The 22,710-nt window shown below is 55.5% G+C and overlaps 1 protein-coding gene across 1 annotated transcript; it reads right to left on the bottom strand.

The window, feature by feature from the left end:
• Positions 1-2,461: 2,461 nt before the first annotated feature.
• On the bottom strand, positions 2,462-22,238 carry LOC101433760 (2-acylglycerol O-acyltransferase 2-like). Its single transcript, XM_058305932.2, has 6 exons — positions 22,148-22,238; positions 15,010-15,188; positions 5,947-6,151; positions 5,537-5,711; positions 4,796-4,995; positions 2,462-3,720 (listed from the first exon to the last, which is right to left on the bottom strand). The coding sequence occupies exons 1-6, from the start codon at positions 22,236-22,238 to the stop codon at positions 3,566-3,568; spliced, it is 1,005 nt and encodes a 334-aa protein (XP_058161915.1). The 3' UTR covers positions 2,462-3,565.
• Positions 22,239-22,710: the final 472 nt, after the last annotated feature.

Raw genomic sequence — 22,710 nt, forward strand, 5'->3', positions numbered from 1 at the left:
ACGTGGGAAGGCTGGAGGCGGGTACCTCAGTGCATATTTACTCATGCGGTGACCACCCAGGGTGCTGCGGAAGGGGCAGTCTGGGGGACCTGGAGGGACCCCTGTCTTAGGAGAATGGGGGAAGGCTTTCCTGAGTGGGTGAAATTCGCGAAGGCTGAGTGGGATTTTCCAGACCAAGGATGAGGTTGGTGGGGGGGAGATGGCGTCCTGGCAGAGAGAGACCATGGGGGATATAAAGGGCTGCAGGTGGCTCAGTGTGATGGGAGAAGAGGGGCGAGGGAGGCAGGGAGCTGAGGCTGGGGGCACCGGGGCTGGCAGAGAGCAGTGGGCCTTGCAGCAGACGTCTGTCCTCCTCCACCTCTGCACGTCTGCTCTCCATGACCTCCACTGAACTCTTTCCCAGGAGACCTCCCCATGCAGAAGGTGGCGCAGACCTGGCACCCTCTCGCTTCTGACTGGGTGCAGGCAGGGGAGCCTTGGCGGGAGATGGAGCAGAGGGAGGAGAGGGAGGTGGGAATGTTCACCCCCGGGGGTCCCCCCACCCTGCATCCCTTGGCAGACCATGGTTCCTCCCTGTGGGTTCCAGTCCCCGCGGCCTGCACTTGCCTCCCCGGCCTCAAGGGGGCAGCAGTGCTTCGCCCGCTGCCACAGCCCCGGGTTACTGCCCCCACCCTTTGCCCTGCACACACCCCAGAAAAGCGCTCCTTCATTAAACCTAATGGCATCTGGTGCCTGCTGGGACCAGATTAACACAAACTCTGTCTGGGGAGCGATGGAGGGCCATAGTGTGGTGGAAATCCAGAGCTTCAGTCATTTCTGTATAGAAAGGCCAGGACTCGGAAATGATTTTTGTGAAGGAAAAATGATTTATTTAAGACCGGCCGGGTTTGGAGCTTCTCATTCCAAAATCCGAGCCCCCAACAAGATCTTTGAGTTCCTTTTATACAGAGAGGAAGGGCCAAAGGGTTCTCTGTGTCAGTGCTCAATAGGCTTGAACTAGCATATGTCTTCCACATCCTCGGTAAGCTTTTAGCATGGACTTCATATGGTCTAAATAAGCTTTAGCACATTTGGTTTGCATTTTCCCTGAATATTTAAAGTGGATAGAGTTTGCATTGATAAACTGTTTCCTGGGACTGGAGCCGTTGCCATGGTCACCAAGGGCAGGACGGCAGCCTCTCACTGTCCCACACCCACAGGTCAGGACACAGACAGCTTAGGTGACCTACGAAGAGACAGCAGCCTCCCACCCATAGCCCCCATCAATAGTAGTTCTGAGCTGGGGAGTGAGATCTGTGTTTCAGGCGCTGGCTCTGGCTGCCGCGTGAAGGGTGTCCTGGGCAGAGTGAGACGGGGCCCTTGGGATAAACTGGCTTTTATCACATCCACATAGGAATTCCAGGGCGAGTGGGGGGGGGGGGGCTCTGCGGTGAGCTTTCCTGTACAATTTGGTAGATTGTCTGTGAACACGGCCACGAGGACCCTTCCATGTGCCCACGTCCTTCTGAACTATGACTTCACTGCCCCTCCCCTCTGGAGGGGGTGTCTGTCCCTCATGCCTCAAATGTGGGCTGTCATTGACTTTGCTTTGGCCGAGGGAGGGACGCAGGGCAGGCCATGCAGCCTCGGACTCGGGAGGCCTGCCAGCCTCGGCTCTCATCTTTGCCACCCACTCAGCGTCATGTCAAAGGCCGTCAGTCTAGAGGGGCCCAGGGCCCACGTGGAGAGGCCCGGCTGTTCCAGCTCCTCCACTGGTCCCAGCCACAGAGCACCCACCAGCGGAATGCAAGCCCCAGGAGAACCACCCGCCAACCGCAGAACGGCGGAAATAACCCTGGTGGTTTCACCCCTCACTTTGGAGGGGCCTGTTACACGGCAGGAGGTAACTGATGGGAGTGGGGCGGGCAGGGCGCTTTTTCACCTCCCTGCTTCCTTCAAGGCCCTGCCCTCATGTCCCTTGCCCCAAGTCTCCCCGCTGCCTGGGAATCTCCGCTCCCTCCTCTGGACCCCTACTGCCCGTCTCCCCTGCTTCTCCTGTGGCACTTACGCCATGCTGCCTATAGGATGACAGGCAACTTCTGGAGACACTGTGCCCATTTGCCATCTGACTGCTACCTTACATCATCCCCTAAAGGAGGCAGTGGCTGACGTTCTCAGGACACGCTCCCCAAACCAGGGGTCAGTTACTGTATTCGTTCTCAGATGATGAGCTTGAGGTTTGGAGGTAGCGTCGCTTAGCCCAGGGTCGCTGGAAGGGGTGGAGCCAGGATTCAAACCCTAATGGAAACATCTCCAAATGCCACCCATGGCGTAGCTCCTCACGTGCTCTGCCCTGGAGGGCAAGGCCTCTGCTTCGCTGCTGGGGTGTGAGGGGGATTCGCAAGCGCCAGCCTGCCCAGCCATGCCCCGCCCCTCACTGCCCGCTGCCAAAGAAAAGGCCCTGGAAGGTGGAGAGGGGGGCAGGGGCTACAGGGACGCATGTCCCAAACGCAGGAATCCAGACTTCTCGTCAGGGCACTTGTGCCCTCTCACCCACCCTGGGGACACTTGCGAGCACACAGACCTCGCATGTGGTGTCATTCCCTGTGCTAGTCTGCCCTGCCTCCTACCAGACGCTTTCCTTCTGCCCCTGAAGGAGAGAGCCAGAGGCGTCAGCTCGGGGCTGAGGACCATGAAGTCACCAGTGTGGGCTCCCCTGGCCCAGCCTGGCCCACCTTCAGGAGGAGTAAGACACAGCCTGGGGCCAGGAGGAGAGGCGGCCCAACCCATTTATTACAGTCACATTTGCTGAGGTCCCTTCTAGTGCCGAGGTCAGGGGCTGAGGTTACCAAGGGTGAGTCAGGGGTGAACCTATGGAGTCAGGCCTGAGAATCAGAGGTCATCTTAGCCAGTCAGGTAAACTGAGGCTCAGGGGAGCGTCATGCAGAAACAATCAGTGATGGAGCTCAGTTCTCCTTACCCACCTTCTGGAACCCTCTAGCTGCCACTCTGTAGCCCAAAGGACTCAGAAACTTGAAGATGCCTCAGGAGAGTGCAGGGGACGTAGTGGCCACCCCCTCCTGTCTAGCTTGGGGGAGGAGGGCACTTGCAGGATGGAGGGACTTGTAGGAGAGGGGTTTGGGGGCTGGTTGTTCTTTGTGCTGTCACTCAGTGGTAAAGGAAGAAAAACCCAGTCACTCATCTTTTTCCTCAGCCCATTGAGTGACATCACAACAGAGGACAGAGACCTCAGAAATCATTCTTGTCCAGCCCTCTCTCCCATTGCACAGGTGAGCAGACAGAGGCCAAGAAGAGAGAGACTTGCAGAGGTTTCAGAGCAGGCATGCGGATCACAGATGCCAGAGTCTGGCCTGCTCTCCCACATTGCGGGTCTGACTTGGGACCTGGCATGGGTGGAATATGCAGGAGTCTGGGGGTGGGGGTGGGGGTGTCTCTGGAGATGGTGTGTTCAACAAATGCCACCAGGAAGCCCTCTGAGATGGCAGCAGCTCCAGCTGGGCTCTCTAATGCTCTCCACGGCTGTCGGCCCTGCCTCAGGGGACAGCCCGCCTCTGGCTGGAGGCGCTCAGCAGAACTCCAGGTGCTGATCAGCGGGGACGTTGAACTTGAGCTTGTGGGTCTCAAAGAGGTTGCACAGCTCCTTGAGGTAGCGCTGGTGCAGCTGATCCACTTCCTCCTTCGAGGGATGCAGCGTCTTCTGCACCTCGATGGGCTTGCCCACTGCAAGGCACAAAAGCGGGCAGCGGCTCAGAGTGGAAACCACCTGGGGCCACACGGGCCCTTGGTGCAGGCGCGCACCCCATGGGCATCGCCCCAGGAAAGTGCTCGTAGAAAACCCCTTCCACACTCTAGTTTCAGGTGATCAGTTCTAAGAGGTTAGGGCATGACGGCACGGTACTGATAGAACAAGAGCAGCAGCTGACAGTGCCATGTGCTTTACCTGCATTATCTCCTTTAAGCCTTGTGGCACTCCTGGGGGGATGGAATCTGTTATCATTCCTATTTGGCATGTAAGGCCATGAGGCTCAGAGAGATTAAGTAACTTGCTCAAGGCCACGCAGCCAGGAAAAGCACAGGGAAAGCAGGGCTTAGAAGCTCACCAAGTCTGCTGAACTAACAGGGGTGGAAGGAGACCAAGGGCCCTCTCTCTACAGTGTTGGGCAGAGGAGCCTGATATGAATCCTAGAAGCAGAGGTCTCCTGACAGCTCAGAGGGGATGCACTAAAGTCCATGCCCACTGCTCACAGGAAATCCTGCAGGCTCAAATTCGGAGCCTACTGACTGCTACGGGACAAACAATGTACCCAGGCCTGGACCATCCCTCCCTTCACCCACCTTCTCCAATAAGTGCTTTGAGATCCTTGGGTCAGAATTAAAAACCCTCCTTCTCTGGCATAATAAATCCTGATTCAAATCTCAATTTTGCTTTTTCAGAGGCAGTGTTATCTTCTGGAAGTTACTTAACTTCTCTGGGCCTCAGCTTGCTGTCAATGATATAATAATCCCTGCCGTGCAGGTGGTTAGGAGAAACCAAGACAGTGCATGTAAGTCAGCCAGTGCTGTGCCTGGCACACAGCGGCTCGGTAACCAGCAGGGACTATTGCTCTTTGTGTTACGGTCTTATCCCAGGCTGCCTTGCATTAGGGTTATCTGCCCGTGTGTGCGTTTCCCTGGCTATAAATATACGCTCTTTGAGGACAGAGAGGTGCCTGCCCATCCCCACGTGCCCTTGCAGTGCCCAGCCCAAGCCCCTGTCCCTGCAGCCTACCTCCTCCCAGCTTGGGTCTTAACTCACCCACGGTGGTGATGGGCCGACGGTAGGGCAGGAAGCCAAAGCTGTCCTGGAAGACTCCACGGCCGTGGAAGAGTGGGAGGGAGAAGCCCATGACCTGTTGCAGCCGGTTCTGGATCTGGCGCAACCAGGAACCGGGGGGATTCTTTACCTGGTCAAATAGTTCATTCTCCCCAAATGAGAAGATGGGCACCAGAGCTGCCCTGGAGAGAGACAGAAGAGTCAGGACATGCACGAATCTCCCAAGAAGGCACCTCGCTTCCCTCAGGGACACAGCACCCAGGATCTGGGGTGGAGGACAGAGCCCTGTGCTGGAAATGGGAGGTCTGGGTTCTCTCCCGGATTGGCCATAGCCTCCCTCGCCGACCTTTGGCAGGTTTCTGCCCCTCTCTGGACCACGACCTCTCACTGGCACCATGACAGGTAGATCAGAATACCTCACGTGATGTTTTCCATCTTTCCAAACTTTCGAGAAAAATCTCCCCTACCCCAGCTGGCTCCTATTCCTCAATGAGGCTTACCCCAAGGAAGAACAGCTTTGGAATGGACCGCACACCTCATTCTCCCTGATCCCAAAGGTCTCAGATCTAGTGTCAGCTTTGGGGAACACGTTCCTTCCCACCCAGTCCCTCTGAACACCGAGTCTCCTCTAGTGGAAACTTCTCTGGGCATTTGAAAACGGGCCGGTACATCTCCCACCAAAACAGAATCTGTGCAGTCGCCCCTCCTCCTCAAGGCGGATACCCGTGCTCCAGCGCGAGCCTGACGAAGCCCTTGCGGTGCCGCAGCACCAGCGTGTAGGCGCCGGGCCTGGCGTCGAGCATCTCCCGGGCGCCCCCCACCACGATGGCCAGGAGGCTCCCGCCCTCCTTCCTGCTCAGCACGTGCGCGCCGCTCTCCTTGTCTGACGTGACCAGCCCTGGGGGGAGAGGAAGGTGCGGCAGCCTCGGGGTGCAGTTCACCAGCAGTGCCCACGGGGCCCCCTGAGGACAGGCCCGAGCCCTGTCCCTCTTTGCAGCTCTCCCGGAGCTCGAGGCCCCGCGCCGCTGCGGGCGCTGCTTCCCTGGCGCCTCCTTCCCACTGCGCATGCGCGGGGAGCGCGCGGCCCCGCGGGCAGCCGGCCCTGCAGCGCCCCTGCCGGGCCCCAGGCTCACCGAAGCTCATGAAGTAGTCCCTCAGGAAGGGGACGCGGAAGGGCAAGGGCAGAGCCATCAGGTACCGCCGGGTGCCCGGGAAGAGCGCCGAGAAGCCCGTGCTCTCCATGCACAGGTTGAGGAAGGCGCCTGCGACCATGATCCCGTGGGGGTGGAAGCCCGCGACGTAGTTCCGGGAGGGGTCCAGCTCTGCAGTCTTGACCAGCTGCAGGGACAAGGCCTGGTGAGCCCGCGCTGGCCCCGGGTGGCCGTCCCTGCCCCCCCACTGCCCGGCTGTGTGGCCTTAGGCCCGTCATCTGTAAAGGTGCGGTATTTGGAACCAGCATGCCCGCTGCTCCTGGTATTACCAAAGCTAAGGCACAGAATATAGTTTGAAGGCACCAAAGGGCCACACCGGGCGCCACCATGCCCAGCGAGGCCCATGGCAAGAAAACAATGTTAGAAAACCTGGCATATACGACCTGTGAGGGAAAGGGATGTGGCTCAACCAGGAGGGCTCCAGTCTACCATATAGGAGGTCCAGGGTTCCATGTCCAGGTGAGAGCAAGCTGACCCGCATGGCAAGCTGGCCCATGCGGAGTGCCGCCCCGTGTGGGAATGCCACTCCATGTGGGAGTGCTGCCCTGTGTAGGAGTGCTGCCCCGTGCAGGAGTGCTGCCCCATGTGGGAATGCCGCCCCGTGTGGGAGTGCTGCCCCGTGCAGGAGTGCTGCCCCATCCAGGAGTGCTGCCCGGTGCAGGAGTGTCAGCTGATGCAGCAAGATAAAGCAACAAGAGGAGAGAAAATAGGAAGACACAGCAGAAGAGGGAGGTGAGGTGGCGCAAGAGAGTAATCACCTTTCACCCACTCCAGAAGATCCCAGAATCAGTTCCTGGTGCCACTTAAAAAGAAGACAAGCAGGCACAGAAAACACAGTGAATGGACACAGAGAGCAGACGGGGGCGGGGTATAAATAAATAAATAAATCTTTAAAAAAAAAAGACCTGTGAGTGGGAAGAGGATCTGGTTCAAGTGATTGAGTTCCCACCTACCACTGACGGGAGGTCCCGGTTGGGTTCCCAGTGCCTCCTAAAGAAGAGGAGCAAGACAGTGAGCTGATGTGCGGGGCTGACAGGGAGTGCTGACACAACAAGAGAAACAAGGAGGAAAGCATAATGAGAGATAAAAAAAGCAGGGAGCAGAAGTGGCTTAAGTGATTTAGGTGCCTCCCTCCCACATGGGAGGTCATGGTTGGGTTCCCGGTGCCTCCTAAAAGAGAAGACCAGCACACAACAAACAGACACAGCAAATGCAAACAAGGGGGTGGGGAGAAATAAATATTAAAAAAAAAAAAAGACCTGTGAGTGAACATTGAGAGGATATATCAGGAGTGGATTCCTGTTGAAAGAGCAGGCAACCCAGGAGGGTGGCTCCAGTCCTGCTTCCTCCTCCTCGCAATGCAAATCTCTCACCCTGCGGCCCTCTGCTTCCCCCAGCCAGGCCTGCTGCCCTGCCTCCACTCCCTTCCCTGGCCAAGGGGGCTCCAGCACAGCGATGTGCCTGGGTCTGCTCAGGCCTGCAGCATGGAGGGGGCGTGGGGCCCCTGCAGGTGTCGTATTATAGATTGCGGGGTGGGGGGAGACCTGCCTGTGGTTAGCAGCTTCTAGCTGAAGGGGATGGGGTGGGGATGGGACTGAGTTAACAAACGCTGCTCGCGGCAGGTGTCCTGAGAGGTGGCAGTGTAGCCGAGTCTGCTACGGCCAGTGTTTGTTCAGGAGACCATCCAATCCCCACTCGGCCAGGAACTGTGGACCCCCCCCTCAGAGTGACCTGTGTTCTGGAAGCCACAGCCAGTTGGAGTTGGAAGGGTCCCCAGGGATCCTGGCCCAACCCCCACCCCTGGGCAGGAAGCACCCTGATGGCCCGGGCCCTGCAATCTGCTGTCCTTCCCATGATGACTCAGCTTCACCCACGTGAAAGGTCACTCTGCCATCAAGATGCACCTTTCAGCAGGTGATTCCTGGAGGGGCCTGGAGGGACCTGGAGGGGCCTGGGAGGTAGCAACGGGGCCTGGGTGCCCCACCTAGGCTTCCCAGCCCAAGGCCCACCTGTCCTTGACTGGACTTGGCCTCTGTCCCACTCCCACAGACCCACTGACTCTTCGCAGAAGGGCTGCAGGGCCCAACGCCTCCCCAGATGAGGACAAGCCTCCTCCCCTCATGCACTGGGGGATTTGCTGGGTGTGAAAATATAGACAGAGCAGAGCAATCGCTGGGGATTCTCCCTGAGACAAGTACTGCCTCAGGAATCTACCTGGTGTAGTTTTTCTAAAAACATAACTTGCTCAGTGCATTGAAACACTTGCTTTTAAGTTCTCATTTTCTGCTGGTAGAAGGGTAATTTTGTACAATCTCCATTTAAGGGAAATTTGTCAGTATTCATCAAAATTATTGAAAAACCACAATTGACCTTTTTAACCCTGCTGCAGAAGAATGAGCTTATAGAATTTTTCACCCTTGTACAAAATCACATTTATGCAAGTTATTCACTAACGTATCCTTTGTTAATATCAAAAACTTGGGGAGGGGAGCAGATGTGGCTCAACCAGTTGGGCACCCACCTACCACAGGAGAGGTCCCGGGCTCGGGTCCCAGTGCCTCCTAAAGAAGATGAGCAGACGCCCTACCCGCTGCAGCAAGCAGACACCTAAATGCGCAGATGCCACAAGCCAGCCCCGCTGCGGCCTGCGGGGAGCGGATGTGGCTCAGGCCGTTGGGCACGCGCCTTTCATATGGGAGGTCCCGGCTTCGGTTCCCTGTGCCTCCTCGAGAAGGCAAGCAAACAATGAGCAGACAGAGGACAGTGCCATCTGGGGAGAGAGGATAAATAAAACAAAAACCCCAGGGGGGAATGGATGTGAGCACCTGCTTCCCAATGGGAGTTCCTAGCTTCAGTTCCCGGTGCCTCCTAAAAACAAAAAAAGCAAGGAAACAAACAAAAAAACCAACTCAGGGGAGCCAAGTGGCTCAGTGGTTGCGCACCAGCTTCCCACACACAAGGCCTCAGTTTCAATTCCCAGGCTCAGTACCTCAAACACACACACACACACACATACACACAAAGAAAATAAAATAAAAAAAAACACATGGCATCAAATGTCCATCAACAAGACTTTTTTTTGACAAATTATGAAACACACGGTGGATCACTGTGCATAGAGAAGTGTGAACAGCTCTTCCTGTCCTGATACGAGATGAGGAACACAACAGATCAGCAGGTGAAAGAGCAGGGGGCAGGATAGTGTGTGCAGAATGCCACCAACTGGGCACAGGAGGGAAAAATACATCGTCTGCATTTGGACACCCCAAACGCTGCTAGTAGACGTCACCCCTGGGGAAGGGACCTGGAGATATGGGACATGAAGTGGGAGGGAGACTTTGACTGTATATCCTTTTGTCTCTTGTGCATCTTGAACAAGATCGTATTACCAGGTTGAAATAAATGAACAATGAAAGAACGAGTGAATGCATGAAGGAATGAGTGATTACTTCCTTCATAAAGACAAATTTGCATAGAGAAAAATGCTGGTGATGTGAGGGCCTGTGTCCAGGCACGGGTGCCAGCGTTTGTACACGCATCTGCTCGCGTCCAGGAGTGGGCCCTGGTGGGCCCATGACTGCCCCCCGAGGCCCAGTCTGCACCTCCCCGGACATATTCTTTGCTGGTGTCTTCTGCACTACCACCTTCTATCTGTCCCCTGTTCCCCGGTCTATCATCCCAGCACTGTGAGGGCTCAAGATTAGAGCCCACGTACCAGAAGCACCCATGCAGGCCTGGAACAGGGCAGATGCTCTGGAAAGCTGTGGAGTGAAGGAATGAAGGAATGAGCCTGCGGGTGCATGAGGCCAAGGCAGCCTCCTTGGAAGGAGGCGCCTGCTCCTGTCCTGCTCCAATGTGTCACCTGGGCTGCAGGTGAAAGGGCCCTGCTCCAGAGAGGCAGCAGGCCAGGCTCTGCCGCTGGCTCATGACGTGCCCTTTGCCAGGCTGCTGCCCCCTCCGTACCTCAGTTTTCCCTCTGTCTCACCAGGACAGTGATAACGCCTCCCTGGCAGGGTCACGGTTGGATTCCAGGGGGATATACAGAGAGAAGGGGAGAGATTTACAAACTGTAAAGTGCAGTGTTCTCTGTCTCGCCCCCTCGGTTCCATTAGGATAGGGGAGTGTGACTAAGCAAAGATGGGCTGATGTCTGGGGCGCACTCTGACTGGGTGCCTGTGCTGTCAGGCTGGTTTGGCACCAGGCAAGGGGGCTGAGCCAAGTTACTAGGCTCTGGATGTTGCTAATTTTTTTTACTAATATATTTTGTATGCCATATTTTAATTGTGCAATTCAGTGATTTCAGAACATCCAAAAGGTTGTGCAACCTACACTGCTGTGTAATTCCAGAATGCTTTCAACACCTCAAAAAGAAACCCTGTCCCATTAGCAATCACTCCCTGTTCTCCCCTTCTCCCCCAGCCCTGGCAACAACTAATCTAATTTAGGCCTCTATAGATGTGCCTCTTCTGGATATTTCCCGTAAATGGAATCCTTTGTGATTTTTTGTGCCTGACTTCTTTCACGCAGCTTAATGTGTTCAGGGGTCGTCCATGAATCAGCACTTCATTTCTTTTGATGGCTGAATACTATTCCATTGTCTACCTGGACCGCAGTTTGTCTGTCTTTTCATCAGTTGATGGACATTTCAGCTATTTCCACCACTTGGCCACTGTGTGAAGCTGCTCAGGTTACTAAGAGCGATTCTCCTGGGGACTGCAGTTTTTAGGATGGGTCCTTCCCTGCACCTGTGCATGGTGGCCCGATGGCTGGAGAGGCCTGGCATCTCCCTGGCACAGGCGGCGACTCCCTGCATGGCTCTGGGCCAGTGTCCATCCTCCTCGGCCTCTGGGGTGAGGTGTTGGCCCTGCCCTCTCCTCCTTCCTCAGGCCTGCCCTCATCTCACAGACACTCTTCCATCAGCTCTGAGATGCACATGTTTTCATATTTAACATTGTGAAATCAAGAGGCGCTGGCTATTCTAACTGGAAGAAGTTTTTCTCACTGGTACATAAAATATTGGTATGTCTTAGCGTTGAAGAGATACAGTGCATGCCAGGCCCGGAAATCTGGAAAGTGCGGCAGATGTGGCGGGCACCATGGCACCTACTATGTGCCAGGCACCTTGCATGCAGCATCATCCTCCGTCAAGCCTGTGAGGCAGTACGGACGTCGCTGCCCCCATTGCACAGATGAGGAATCCGAGACCCAAGGGTAATGACCTTGCTCACCCGCTGACCTAGTAAAGAGGCAGGGCCAGGAGGTGGGCCCAGGCAGCCTGGCCCCGTGGGCACAGCCAGCCGGCCCAGCCTTGTGGGAGTCCCCAGGTGAAAGGCAGCGGGGCTTAAAGGCACTTCAAGTAAGGGCACCAGTGCCAGGGACGTGACTCATGTCGGGAAAACTAAGGCAGCAAAGGGGCAAGGGAGGCGGGAGAGGGCTGGGTGGGCAGAGGCCCAGGTGCAAGGCCCTCAGGCTGCCGTGGAGTTTAGCTTTCATTCCAGGTGTGCTGGGAGTCACTGCTGGGCTGGTCCTGCGCCGCATGGAGGAGGGACTGGGGGTGTCGGCAGAAGAGGAGCCAGTGAAGAGCTGACGGGGCCAGGGAGGAGGAGCTGAGGAGACCACCCCCACCCACCAGCAGTGGGCCTCAACAGGGACAATGTTGGCCCCCTGCCCTGCAGGGGACATCTGGCAATGTCTGCAAACATTTTTGGTTGTCCCACTTCAGGGTCAGTGCTGCTGGCCTCTAGTGGGTAGAGGGCAGGGGTGAGGCCAGGCCTCCACAGCAGAGAGTTTTCCAGCCCTAAATGGCAACAGTGCAGAGGTTGAGAAGCCCTGCTGGAGAGCCGCCTGGCTGGGGGGGACGTGGAAGCCCCCAGGCCCCTCAGGGCAGCCTAGGGCTGCGGGCAGGGGCCTCTGAACCAGCTCCCCCTGCAAAAGGCAGAGGTGGGACTCCTAGGAGGATGGCAGGAGACCGGCCCCAGCTCCCGGGAAGACAGCCCTTCTCCCGCAATGAAGCAGCCGTCTCAGGGAGGGAGCGCCCCGTCCTCAGGGCTGTGTAAGCCGGAGTTCCCAGCCCGGGCGAGCAGCCGGCCAAGAGCCCCTCTGACTCAGGCGGAGACCCCTGTGTGCTGAGAGGAAGCCTGGGCGCTGAGGGGGAGCTGAGGGGCTGTCCCAGGTGAGGGTGGTGGGGACAGGGGGGCTCAGGGAGGTGCCCTGTGCTGCCCCAAGCTGGCTCTGACCAGAACTATGGGGACAGCATTTCCTGACAACGAGGGACACACCCCGGGCAGGGCACTGCACCCTCCTGAGCCTCCTGTGCAGTGTTTGCTCGGCGATGATGAAATCTCCCCAGCTCCGCTCAGACCTTCAGCCCAAGGGGGCAGAAGCTCCTCTGACACAGAGCATTGCCCGTTCTCTGCACTAGCTCTTTGGTGGGCCTTCAGGGGACTTCAGGTGGCACCAAGCCAGAAGCCGTTTCCTGGTTGGGCCTGAAGTACCACGTCAGGGCTGGTGCATAAATCCCATAAGAGCTGGTGGGACGCGGGGTGGGCGGGGGCTGCTCTCTTTTCACAGAGGACGCAGAGGCTCGTGAATGCTGAGGAGCTCCTGGCAGAGCCGGGGCTCGCTGTCTCCTGCTCACCCCAAGATCCCTGCAGGGCCCAGAGGGTCTCCTGCGAGGTCTGCTGGAAGGGGGTCTGTAGGTGGCAGTACTGCCCCGCAGGAGCCCAGCAGGGACACGCAAGGTCAATGTGAAAGGCATCTTGCCCTTTGCCAGCCGCTGGGTGTTACTGCCCACCCTCGGCGGGTGGCGATGCAAGGCATTGAGGGACACAGCAGGCCCACACAACTGCACATGAGGAATTTGTGCAAACGGAGTCCCCACGCTGGAAAAGGCACCAAGCAGCACCAGTTATGCCAGACCTGTAACTGGCAGTGGCTCAGGGTGCAAAGAGAGCCCAGACACTGTCCTTTGGAGGCCACTGGGCTGCCCGAGAGGCTGTCCCCCTGCTCTCTGTCACCTGAGGAGTCCAGTTCTATGGCTTGGGTGTCTTGTCCCTGCAAACCTCTCTCGGCCCATGCCCCGGAGCACCTTCTCCTCTAGTCACGTTGAACACCAGGCTACTGTCAAAACTCCACTGGGACCAGCGCCCAGCCCTTTGCCTGGGCTGGGCCCTTCCCAGACCACCTTTCCATGCCCTGCTTTCCGGGTGAGCTCAGGATTCGGCTGGCAGAGGGAGGGGGACCTAGGAGCTACAGACTCCTCCTGGAGGCCCCAACCTGCTTACGCTTTCCCTTGACTGGACTGGAGGGTTTTTCTCTCCCTGGGCCACAGCCACTCCCTCCCCAAGAAACTCTGACTCTCCAGGCTCTTCAGGCTGGGAAGGGAGTTCAGAATCTCAAAGCTCTAGGGTCCTGGGGGGGAACCAGGGACTGTGCCCGTGACACACCCAGGGCCCTGCTTGTCTCTGCCAGTGAGACCTGGGAGGGGCCCCTGAGAGGAAGCAGATCCAGGGGGCAGGGAAGACTGCCCCACCCAGACCCCCAGTTCAGCAATGCCCCTGCCCACGGGCTCTGCCCATCAGCATTTACCACCCCCAGGGCCGCGGCCTTCTCTGCCAGCCACCCTCCCACCCTCGCCTGTGCCCTGCCCTTGCCCTTTGCCCCGCAGGACCTGCAGTTGTTGCTCAGCCTCTGCTGGTCCTTGTCGGGCCCCAGGCCTCTCAGCAGGCGGCCCAGCCGGAGCCCTGCCCCGCTGAGTTTTCATGTCCTGGGCAGGTTTTAACCTTTACCAGCCGATTTCCTTCGCCCACTCTCCCACTGGCAGTCCCAGCTTTACCAGCCGGGCCCTGACTCCTGGAGGGACAGGAGAGGCTACTCAGGGGGGCAGGTCAGGGCAGCAGGGCTCCAGCCATCACAGCCTCCCCGAGCCCCCAGCCACACCCCTGCCTCCTCGAGTCCCCACTGGCTCAGGAAAATAACCAAAGCTGCCAGTTCCTAGGAACCTTCCAGGTGCTTTACTTGCATTGTCGCCTTGACCCCACACAACCCTATGAGGTATGTGGCATCACCCCCATTTACATGTGAGGAAACAAGCTCAGAGAGACGGTGCAACTCACCCAAGGTCACACAGCTAGTATGCAGCAGACGTGGGATTAGCATCCAGTCTGTCTAACTTGAGACCACACCTTACACCTTTCCTTGCCCTGTTTCTGAGGAGGGGCAACCGCCCCTGCCAGGCACCTCCTTCTGTCCCCACTGCCTGCCCATCCTATCCTATCTGGTCAGTAAACCAGTCCTGCCCAGCTGCTTAGAGCCAAGGGCTTGGTCTGTTGGAGTCTGTGAAGGAGCTGAGGGATCGGCTCCCTCAGATTCAACGCTCTCCTCCCCTCAGGTGACCCTCAAGCCTGGGGCCAAGTGGCCATCACGGCCAGGAGGAGCCTCGAGTCAGAGAGCCGGAGACTCAAAGGCACTCAGAGCAGTGGGGGTCCAGTCTGCTTACTGGCTACATGGGGAAACTGAGGCTCAGAATGGGGCACACAGCATACCAGAGTCAGGGCTCTTTTCTCTGCCCCTTCACCCACAGTCAAAGCACAAACTTTAAAACCAGTAAAAGAACTTGCTGTGTGTCATTGCTCACACCCTTGTCCCTCTCTGGGCATCGGTCTCCTCGTCTGATGGATATGCATGGGGCTAGACAGTCTCTTAAGACCTGTGAGTTTATTACCTTCACCTTCCCAACCTGGGCCTTGAGGTTTGCATCTGTAAAACACACACGTGCGTCACGTTCCACGCGTCACAGAGTGCCTTTGCATCCTGGACGGCCGTCAATCTCACACTGGCCCCGCGTGCCCGAGAAGCTGCCCCTCTTCCCAGCCCCACAGCAGTGGAAGTCCAGGCTCCTGCCTGCCAGACAAGGATTCCCATGGAGATGTGGGGTCCCTGGGCCCTGCCACCCCTCTCCCCACCCGGACCAGCCTCATCACTCACCACGGTGGGGAAATAGTCCCTCAGGTACTTCCAGAGGAAGCAGTGCCTCAGGGCCTCCATGCACCTGCCCCCCTGCCACGGTGTGTCTCGGTCCACACACCACCAGGCCGCATACAGCACAGCGCAGAGCCAGAGCCTCGTGCACAGGAGGCCTATGAAGGCGGTGACGCAGAGGTGGGCTGGGGAGGGAAGCAGGCGGTCAGTGGTCGGAGGTCCCAGAGAGGCAAGTATGGCTGCCCAGGCCACGCCGTCCCCACTCGCCCCACGCTAGCAGCTCCATCTGTCCAGCCCGTGGCCCCCGAGGGACGAGAGCAGCTTCCCTTGCCTTCAGGGAGATGGAGGCTCGCGCGGAACCAGCCCTCCTTGTTCCTGGAGCAGGGACTGGAGCCCGGGGAAGCCCAGCTCCAAAGCTCATCCCCCCACTGCACCAGGCTGCCTCGTTCACTCCAGTCTTCCCCTTTCCCTCCCCCTGCCTCCCTGCAAAAGATTCTGCAATACTTGAAATACTAACACTGCTTTCACAGGCGGGAAATGCCTATTCATACAGCAGGTGCTCTATAAATGGATGGGGAGTGACTGGCTGGATGAGCTGTCCTACTTTCCATCTTTTGGGACCTCAGACACACAGGAGAGCAGCTTTCTCCTTAACCCTCTGCCCTGTCTTTCCAAAGATAAATCTGGCTCGGTCCCTATTTTAATTAAACCCCTTCCACAGCTTTCCTGAAACTTCGAGGAGCAGTGCAAGCACCTGAGCCTGGCATTCCCGCTCCCGTGAGCCAAGCCTCTCCCCTTCTGCTGCAGTAGAAGTGAATGAAGAATGTATTTTACTCAGTTTGCAAACTAAACCCCTTACAGGTTTCGGAGCTCATGGGATGAAACTTGTGTTTTAACACTGTAAATCAAGAGGAGTGCACAGAAATGAACGAAGTATGGATTTTGCTGTCTGTGAAAGGAAGCTGCTCAGTGTTCTGATACTCACTGAGCCCCCTTCTGCCTCTGAGCTTGTGCTCACAGTTTCCTCTGCCTGCACTGTCCTTTCCTGGAGAAGGTGAGCAAGGAAGGGGCCAAGCTCCTGGCTTCCCTGCAGGTCAGAGGTGCAGCACAGCTGGGACCAGGCCCAGTGTGGAATTTCTCTCTGCACCAACAATTCTCCCTCCCTTTTTGCAGGCTAATCATGGCTTCATCTCAGGGCCAGGTGATCTGTAAGGCAGCCACTTGATGCCAATGGAGCATCTTCCCCAGAGAACACTGCTCTCTCCCCAATATTGCCTCCACTCAACACCACGTGTCCTCCAAGAAGGCCAGCTTCCAGCTGTGTAGTCCATTTGAAAGCAGGGCAGAAGGGGATTGCCAATCTTGGGATGCTTCCTGGAGGAGGGGGCATTTAACTCAGTAAAGTTTCATAAGCCAGAGGATGCAGATTGGAGTTCACAGATGTTCGCTTTACGTGGAGCATCTGCAATGTTCCAGGTGCTGCTTGTACAGCAGTGAACAAGATACAGAGATCCCTGACCTCATGGAGATGACCATCCAGTGCTGGCTTTACGGCCTGTCATTTTTAAATGCTATTGAAAGAATTACTGAAAATTTAAAAGGGAGGTCTGCATGTAAAACCCAGACATCTGTTGCTTCTTTAAAAACGGGAAGGAATGGCAGCCTCAGGTGGGTGTTCTCACAGGCAGCTCCTTCTGCTCAGCTTCCCTCCTGTGCCCAGGCTGGTGGGTTGTCACTGCCTTAGCCTGTCCTAACCTGGGCAGGAGATGCGAGACTCCCTTTTGTTTGTCTGAAATATTTTATACTAAAACTTCTAAAAGATGAAGTTGTGGAACAATGGGAGCAAAATGCAAAAATTTTTATGAAAAAGAAAAAGAACATTTGCACATGCCTGGAAGATGGATGGACTCCCATAGTTGGGAAGAAGGGGACAGGATGCCGGGGAACAAGGGACAAGGATGAGAGGGACTGGGCTTTTGCCACTTACATTCAAGTTGACTTGTTTTTATTTTTCACATTAAAATATTGAAATGTAAAAAAACACAAATAAAGAATCCCACCTAGAGCATCTATCCCCTCTGGTAAAATAAATAGTTTGCACAGGCTCTGGCAGAGAGGAGGCTGGCTGGTCCTGCACCAGCATATCCAGTGAACTGCAGGTACCTTTGGCTGGCACAGAAGTCTACAGGGGCAACTGCGGTCATCTTGGACCTGCACTGCACAGATTGCTACCCACAGCTGCAGTTCCATCCCCACCCCAGGCAGGGGAGAAAGGGACATGAAGCTTTATCAGTATCTCTGGGCAACTACAGTCTAGGCCTGCATGATTTGGATTATTCCACACAGTTGTGACTCTGTTCCTACCTCTGGTGAAGGAGAAAGTTGGGAGAAGCTGCACTGGTCCCTGGGGCAAAGAGGGCAGCTTGAGCCTCCACAGTTTATAACACCAATTACATCCTTGGCTCCAATTGCAAAACCAGCAAGGGAGAAAGGGCAGGAAGCCCTAAACTAAAGAGAAAAACTGTACCCAGAATAAATACTCTAGTAAGCCAGATGCCAAGACACCAACAAAAAATTACAATCCACACCAAGAAACAGGAAGCTATGGCCCAGTTAAAGGAATAAGATAAACCTCCAGATGACATAAAGGAGTTAAGACAACTAATCACAGATGTTTAAACAAATCTCCTTAATAATTTCAATATGATGACTAAAGAGATAAAGGATATTCAGAAGATACTGGCTGAACACAAAGAAGAATTTGAAAGCAGACATAGAAAAATAGCAGATTTTATGGGAAAGTTGCAATAAATGAAATTTCAAAAACACTGGAATCATATAATAGCAGATTTGAGGAGGAAGAAGAAAGGATTACTGAGATTGAAGAAATGGCCTTTGAAAGTGAACACACAAAAGAATACATGAGGAAAAAAATGGAAAAAATCGAACAAGTTCTCAAGGAACTAAATGACAGCAAAAGACATGCAAACAGACATGTCATGCTTGTGCCAGAAGGAGAAGAGGAGAGAAAAGGGGAAGAAGGAATATTTGAAAATATAATGGTAGAAAATTTCCCAGCCCCATTGAAGGACATAGATATCCATGTCCATGAAGCACAACATACTCCCATCTGAAAAAAGCTGAATAGATCAACTCCAAGATATACTATTCAGAATATCAAATACCAAAGACAAACAGAGAGTTCTGAGAATGGCAAGAGAAAAGCAATGCATAACATATAAAGGCGGGAAGCAGACTTGGACCAGTGGTTAGGGCATCCGTCTACCACATGGGAGGTCCGCAGTTCAAACCCTGGGCCTTCTTGACCCATGTGGAACTGGCCCATGCGCAAGTGATGACGCACGCAAGGAGTGCCGGGCCACGCAGGGATGTCCCCTGCGTGGGGGAGCCCCATGCGCAAGGAGTGCGCCCCATAAGGAGAGCTGCCCAGCACAAAAGAGAAGTCCAGCCTGCCTAAGAATGGCACTGCGCACACGGAGAGATGACACAAGAGGACAAAACAAAAAGGAACACAGATTCCCATGCCGCTGACAACAACAGATGTGGAGAAAGAAGATGCACCAAATAGACACAGAGAACAGACAACCGGGGTGGGTCATGGGGGGTGGGGGTGGGGGGTGGGGAAGGGGAGAGAAATAAATAATAAAATAAATCCTTAAAAAAAACAAAACATATAAGGGCTACCCAATAAGTATAAGTGCTGATTTCTCACCAGAAACCATGGTGGCAAGAAGACAGCGATCTGATATATTTAAGATACTACAAGAGAAAAATTTCCAGCCAAGAATCTTATATCCAGCAAGACTGTTTTTCAAAAATGAGGGTGAGATTAGAATATTCACAGGTAAACAGAAACTGAGAGAATTTCTAAGCAAGAGAACAGATTTTCAGGAAAGACTAAAGGGTGTGCTAGAGCCTGAAAAGAAAAGACAGGAGAGAGAGACCTGGAAGAGTCGAGAAATGAAGATTATGTCAATAAAGGTAACTAAAAGTGTCAAAAGAGTGGTGAAAAGAAAATAGGACAGATAAAACTCAAATAGTCAGGAATAACATTAACCAACAATGTAAAGCACTTGTATTCAGAAAACTGCAACTCAGTGTTAAAAGAAATCCAAAAAGGCCTAAATAACTGGAAGAACATTCCATGCTCATGGAGTGGAAGACTGAATATCATTAATGTCAGTTCTACTCAAATTGATATACAGATTCAATGCAACCCCATTAAAAATTCCACCAACATTTTTTTAAAAAATTGTAAACATGATTATCAAATTTATTTGGAAGGCTAAGGGGTCCTGAATAGCCAGAAACATCATAAAAAAAAAAGTTAACCCTCATCTCCGGACTTTAAATCATATTACCTAGCTATAGTGGTAAAAATAGCATAGTACTGGCATAAAGACAGACATATAGACCAATGGAACCAAACTGATGGTTCAGAAACAGCCCTTCTCAGGTATGGCCAAGTGATTTCAGATGAGCCTGTCAAACCCACACAGCTCAGGCAGAACAGTCCATTCAGCAAAATGGTGCTGAAAGAACTGGATATCCATAGCCGAAAGAAGGAAAGAGGACCCCTGTCTCACACCTTTTCCAAAAATTAAATCAAACTGGATAAAAACCTAAAAATAAAAGCAAGAACCATAAAACTTCTAGAAGAAATTATAGGAAAATATCTCCAAGACCTGGTGGTAGGTGGTGAATTCTTAAAGAAGATAAGAGAAGGGCTAAGATAGACTAGTGATGTTTAATGTATGTAGCCATTTTAATTAGCTTTTCCGTAAAAGTGTGGAAACGTATAGAGTGGATGGTAGCACATAGTGAGCAAGTTAGTTTATAAATGGTGATGTGGCTGAAAATGGTAGTCTAGGGATGTAAATGCCAATTGACAGACCCTCAAAATCAACCATGGCATGTGTCCCCCTAACTCCCCAAGCCTTCTCCTCCCCTGAATTTGGTGGGGACAGCCGGCCGTGCGGGGGCCGAGACCGCAGCCTGTCCTCCTGCCTCCCTCGCCATCCACCTGTGGTCCCCGGGCCTGGGGACCTGGGGATGGGATCTTCTGACTGTCTCTTGGACCGGGACACTCCTCCCACCCCACGCCAGCCTCTCCAGACCCGGGTGGGCAAACTTCCTCTTAAAGGGCCAGATAGTAAATATTTTAGACTGCAGCCCAAGAGGGAAATTTGAGGCTATTATTTGGGTACATAAGTAGTGACTTAAAAGGTAACTATTTAAAAATATAAGAAACACTGTTGTTGGACCTGGATTTGACCTCTGGTCTGTAATTTGCTGACCCTGAGCTGGACTGGGACTGCCCCCCCACACCCCAAACACGGTGGAGAGCGCCAGCAGCCACGGGGGCCTTGAACACACAGATTGGACCTTGTCACTCCCCTGCCTAAAGGCCTACCCAGGCTTCCCTTTGCCCTCGGAATAAAGGGTAAGGTACAGCCCCACACCTGGCACGAGTGGACCCACAACCCTTTCTTCAGCAGTCGTTCTTCTGGTTCCCAGGCCCAAGGCTGATTTCATCCCTCCATGCCACTCCTGGGAGTCCAGGCTCCTGGGGTAGCAGGGCTAGGCACGTGCCAAGGGCCTGCGGTAGGGTGGTGGGGGAGTGAGCATGCAGACACACTCCTGTTCTCAACAACGGCACAAGCCCAGCTGAGCACGAGGTTCCTCGTCGCCGGTGATCCCAGCAGAGCCACGGGGCTCTGGTCCCCGGTGCCCTTTGTCCCGAGGTGCTCAGGAGCCAGCAGAATTTGCTGGCTGCCCTGGACGTGGCCCTTGCCGTGCTCTCTCCTCCCACCTCCACGCCCACCTTCTCCCAAGCCCCTCGGCCCCTCTCCCCTTTCCCCGCCTCCTTTGCTTTCCTTTCTTTGGTAGTAGGAGGAGCCCAGGACTCCAGACGGGCAAGCCAGGGCATTTAAGACATTTCAGTTCCCTGCACACCTTGCAATGGGGATAACGGACTGAGGGGTATGAAAAATGTTTACTGGGGAGTGATTTGAGCACCTGCTTCCCATGTACAAAGTCCCAGGTTCACTACCCAGTACCTCCTTTAGAAAGAAAAAAATCCTTAAAAAAAAAAAAAGAGAGAAGAGTTTACCAACCCCTGGGGCAGTGAAATCCACCAATCAGAAGGGATTCCGGCCTGGCCAGGGCAGGGTTCGCAGGGCCGCTTTGCCAAGGGGAATCCCTTAGCGGCAGGGCGGGGAGGGGGCGGTCAGGGCCAAACCGCAGGGACTGCGTCGGTATCCTGCCTACAGACTGAACACCAGCCCTGGGCGGCGGCCCGGTCACCTGTCACCTGCCGCGGGGGACACCGCATCCCGCGTTCCCGGGACCTGCCTCTTCCCAACGCTCACTGCAGCAGCGCAGGAGTTTGGGAATGCCGCCCTCCGCTGTCACACTCGGTGTGTTTATCGCGGGTGGGGTGCAGGGGGCGCGCCCCTCCCCTCCTGTGCCATCACGGCCCAGGGTCCCGGCCAGGTCTGCACTGTGCCAAAGCGCACGTTTCCTTTCGCCTGCCCCGCAGCCCGTGAGGCCGCGACTGCGCCCCCTTCTGCAGGTGACCGAGGGGGGCCTGGGCAGGTCAGGCAGGAGGCCGGCCAGGCCACAGCGGGCGCGTTGCTCAGCCCGAGGCTGCCCCAGTCCCCCCTCCCAGCCCCCCCCTTTCCTCCCTGTCCTGTTCTTTCCCCCTTCCTCCCTCTTTCCCACCTGCCTCCAGTCCTAGTTCCCTCCTCTGTGGGGGAGGAAGGATGCCTGTCCCCCCTCTTCCTGACCCCATTAGCCCCCTGAGGCTCCTGGATCTTTTCCACTATCAGCTCTATCCTCCCTCACACCAGCCCGCGCCCCGGGTCTCTGCCCAAGAATCAAGGGACAATCGGCAGCCCAGGGAAGTTAAGTGACCTGCCCAAAGCCAGGGCGGTGGACTCAGTGCCTACCCACCCGGCTCTCCAGGGCCGCTGGGCAGGGGCTGTGGGCGCTGCCAAGTCCCTTCGGGGCGAGCATCTTCCAGTGGCACCCTGCGCCCCCGTCTCTGGTCTCCCCACCCCCGGCCACAGCCACGGTCTCCCACCACCGCACCCCCAGCCCCACCCCCGCCCAGCTGCCTTACGCAAGACCAGGAAGGAGAAGACCCACAGCAGGACGCCGAACGTCTGCAGCCTGCGGTCCCACGGCACGGCAAGGGGCGCGAACTCCACCATCCTGGCGCTCTGCCTGGCTCTGGGGCTTCTCGGAGCGCTGCTGGGGCCAGGGCACCCACGGGCTCTGCGCGCTGCCCAAGGATGTGCAAGCCCAGGGCGCCGCACTGCGCCCAGCCCCAAGGCTCCCTGCCTCTGCCCTGGGAGGGAACTGTTTCTTAGAAGAAACTGTTGAATCCCGCCTCCCCTGGGGCCCGGATGGAGGTGGCAGGAAGCAGAGGTTGTGCAGCCTTTATCAGCAGCAGGGCCGCCCGCCTCCACAGCGCTTTATGTGCCAGGTCCCCAGGCTCTGGGTGCTCGGATCGTGCTCTTTCTTCCACCTGGACTGCTTGGCTCTGGATCTCATTCCCATCCAACCTGCTCAGTGACCTGGTTCCAGCGATGGTCCAAGGGCCTCCTCCCTCTCCTCATGTCCATGGCTCCTCCCTCCACCGGGCCCTGCTCAGTGGTCCACAATGGCCACAGGAGTTCCGCT

This window comes from Dasypus novemcinctus, chromosome 10 (genome assembly GCF_030445035.2).
Source record: "Dasypus novemcinctus isolate mDasNov1 chromosome 10, mDasNov1.1.hap2, whole genome shotgun sequence".
Lineage (NCBI taxonomy): Eukaryota > Metazoa > Chordata > Mammalia > Cingulata > Dasypodidae > Dasypus > Dasypus novemcinctus.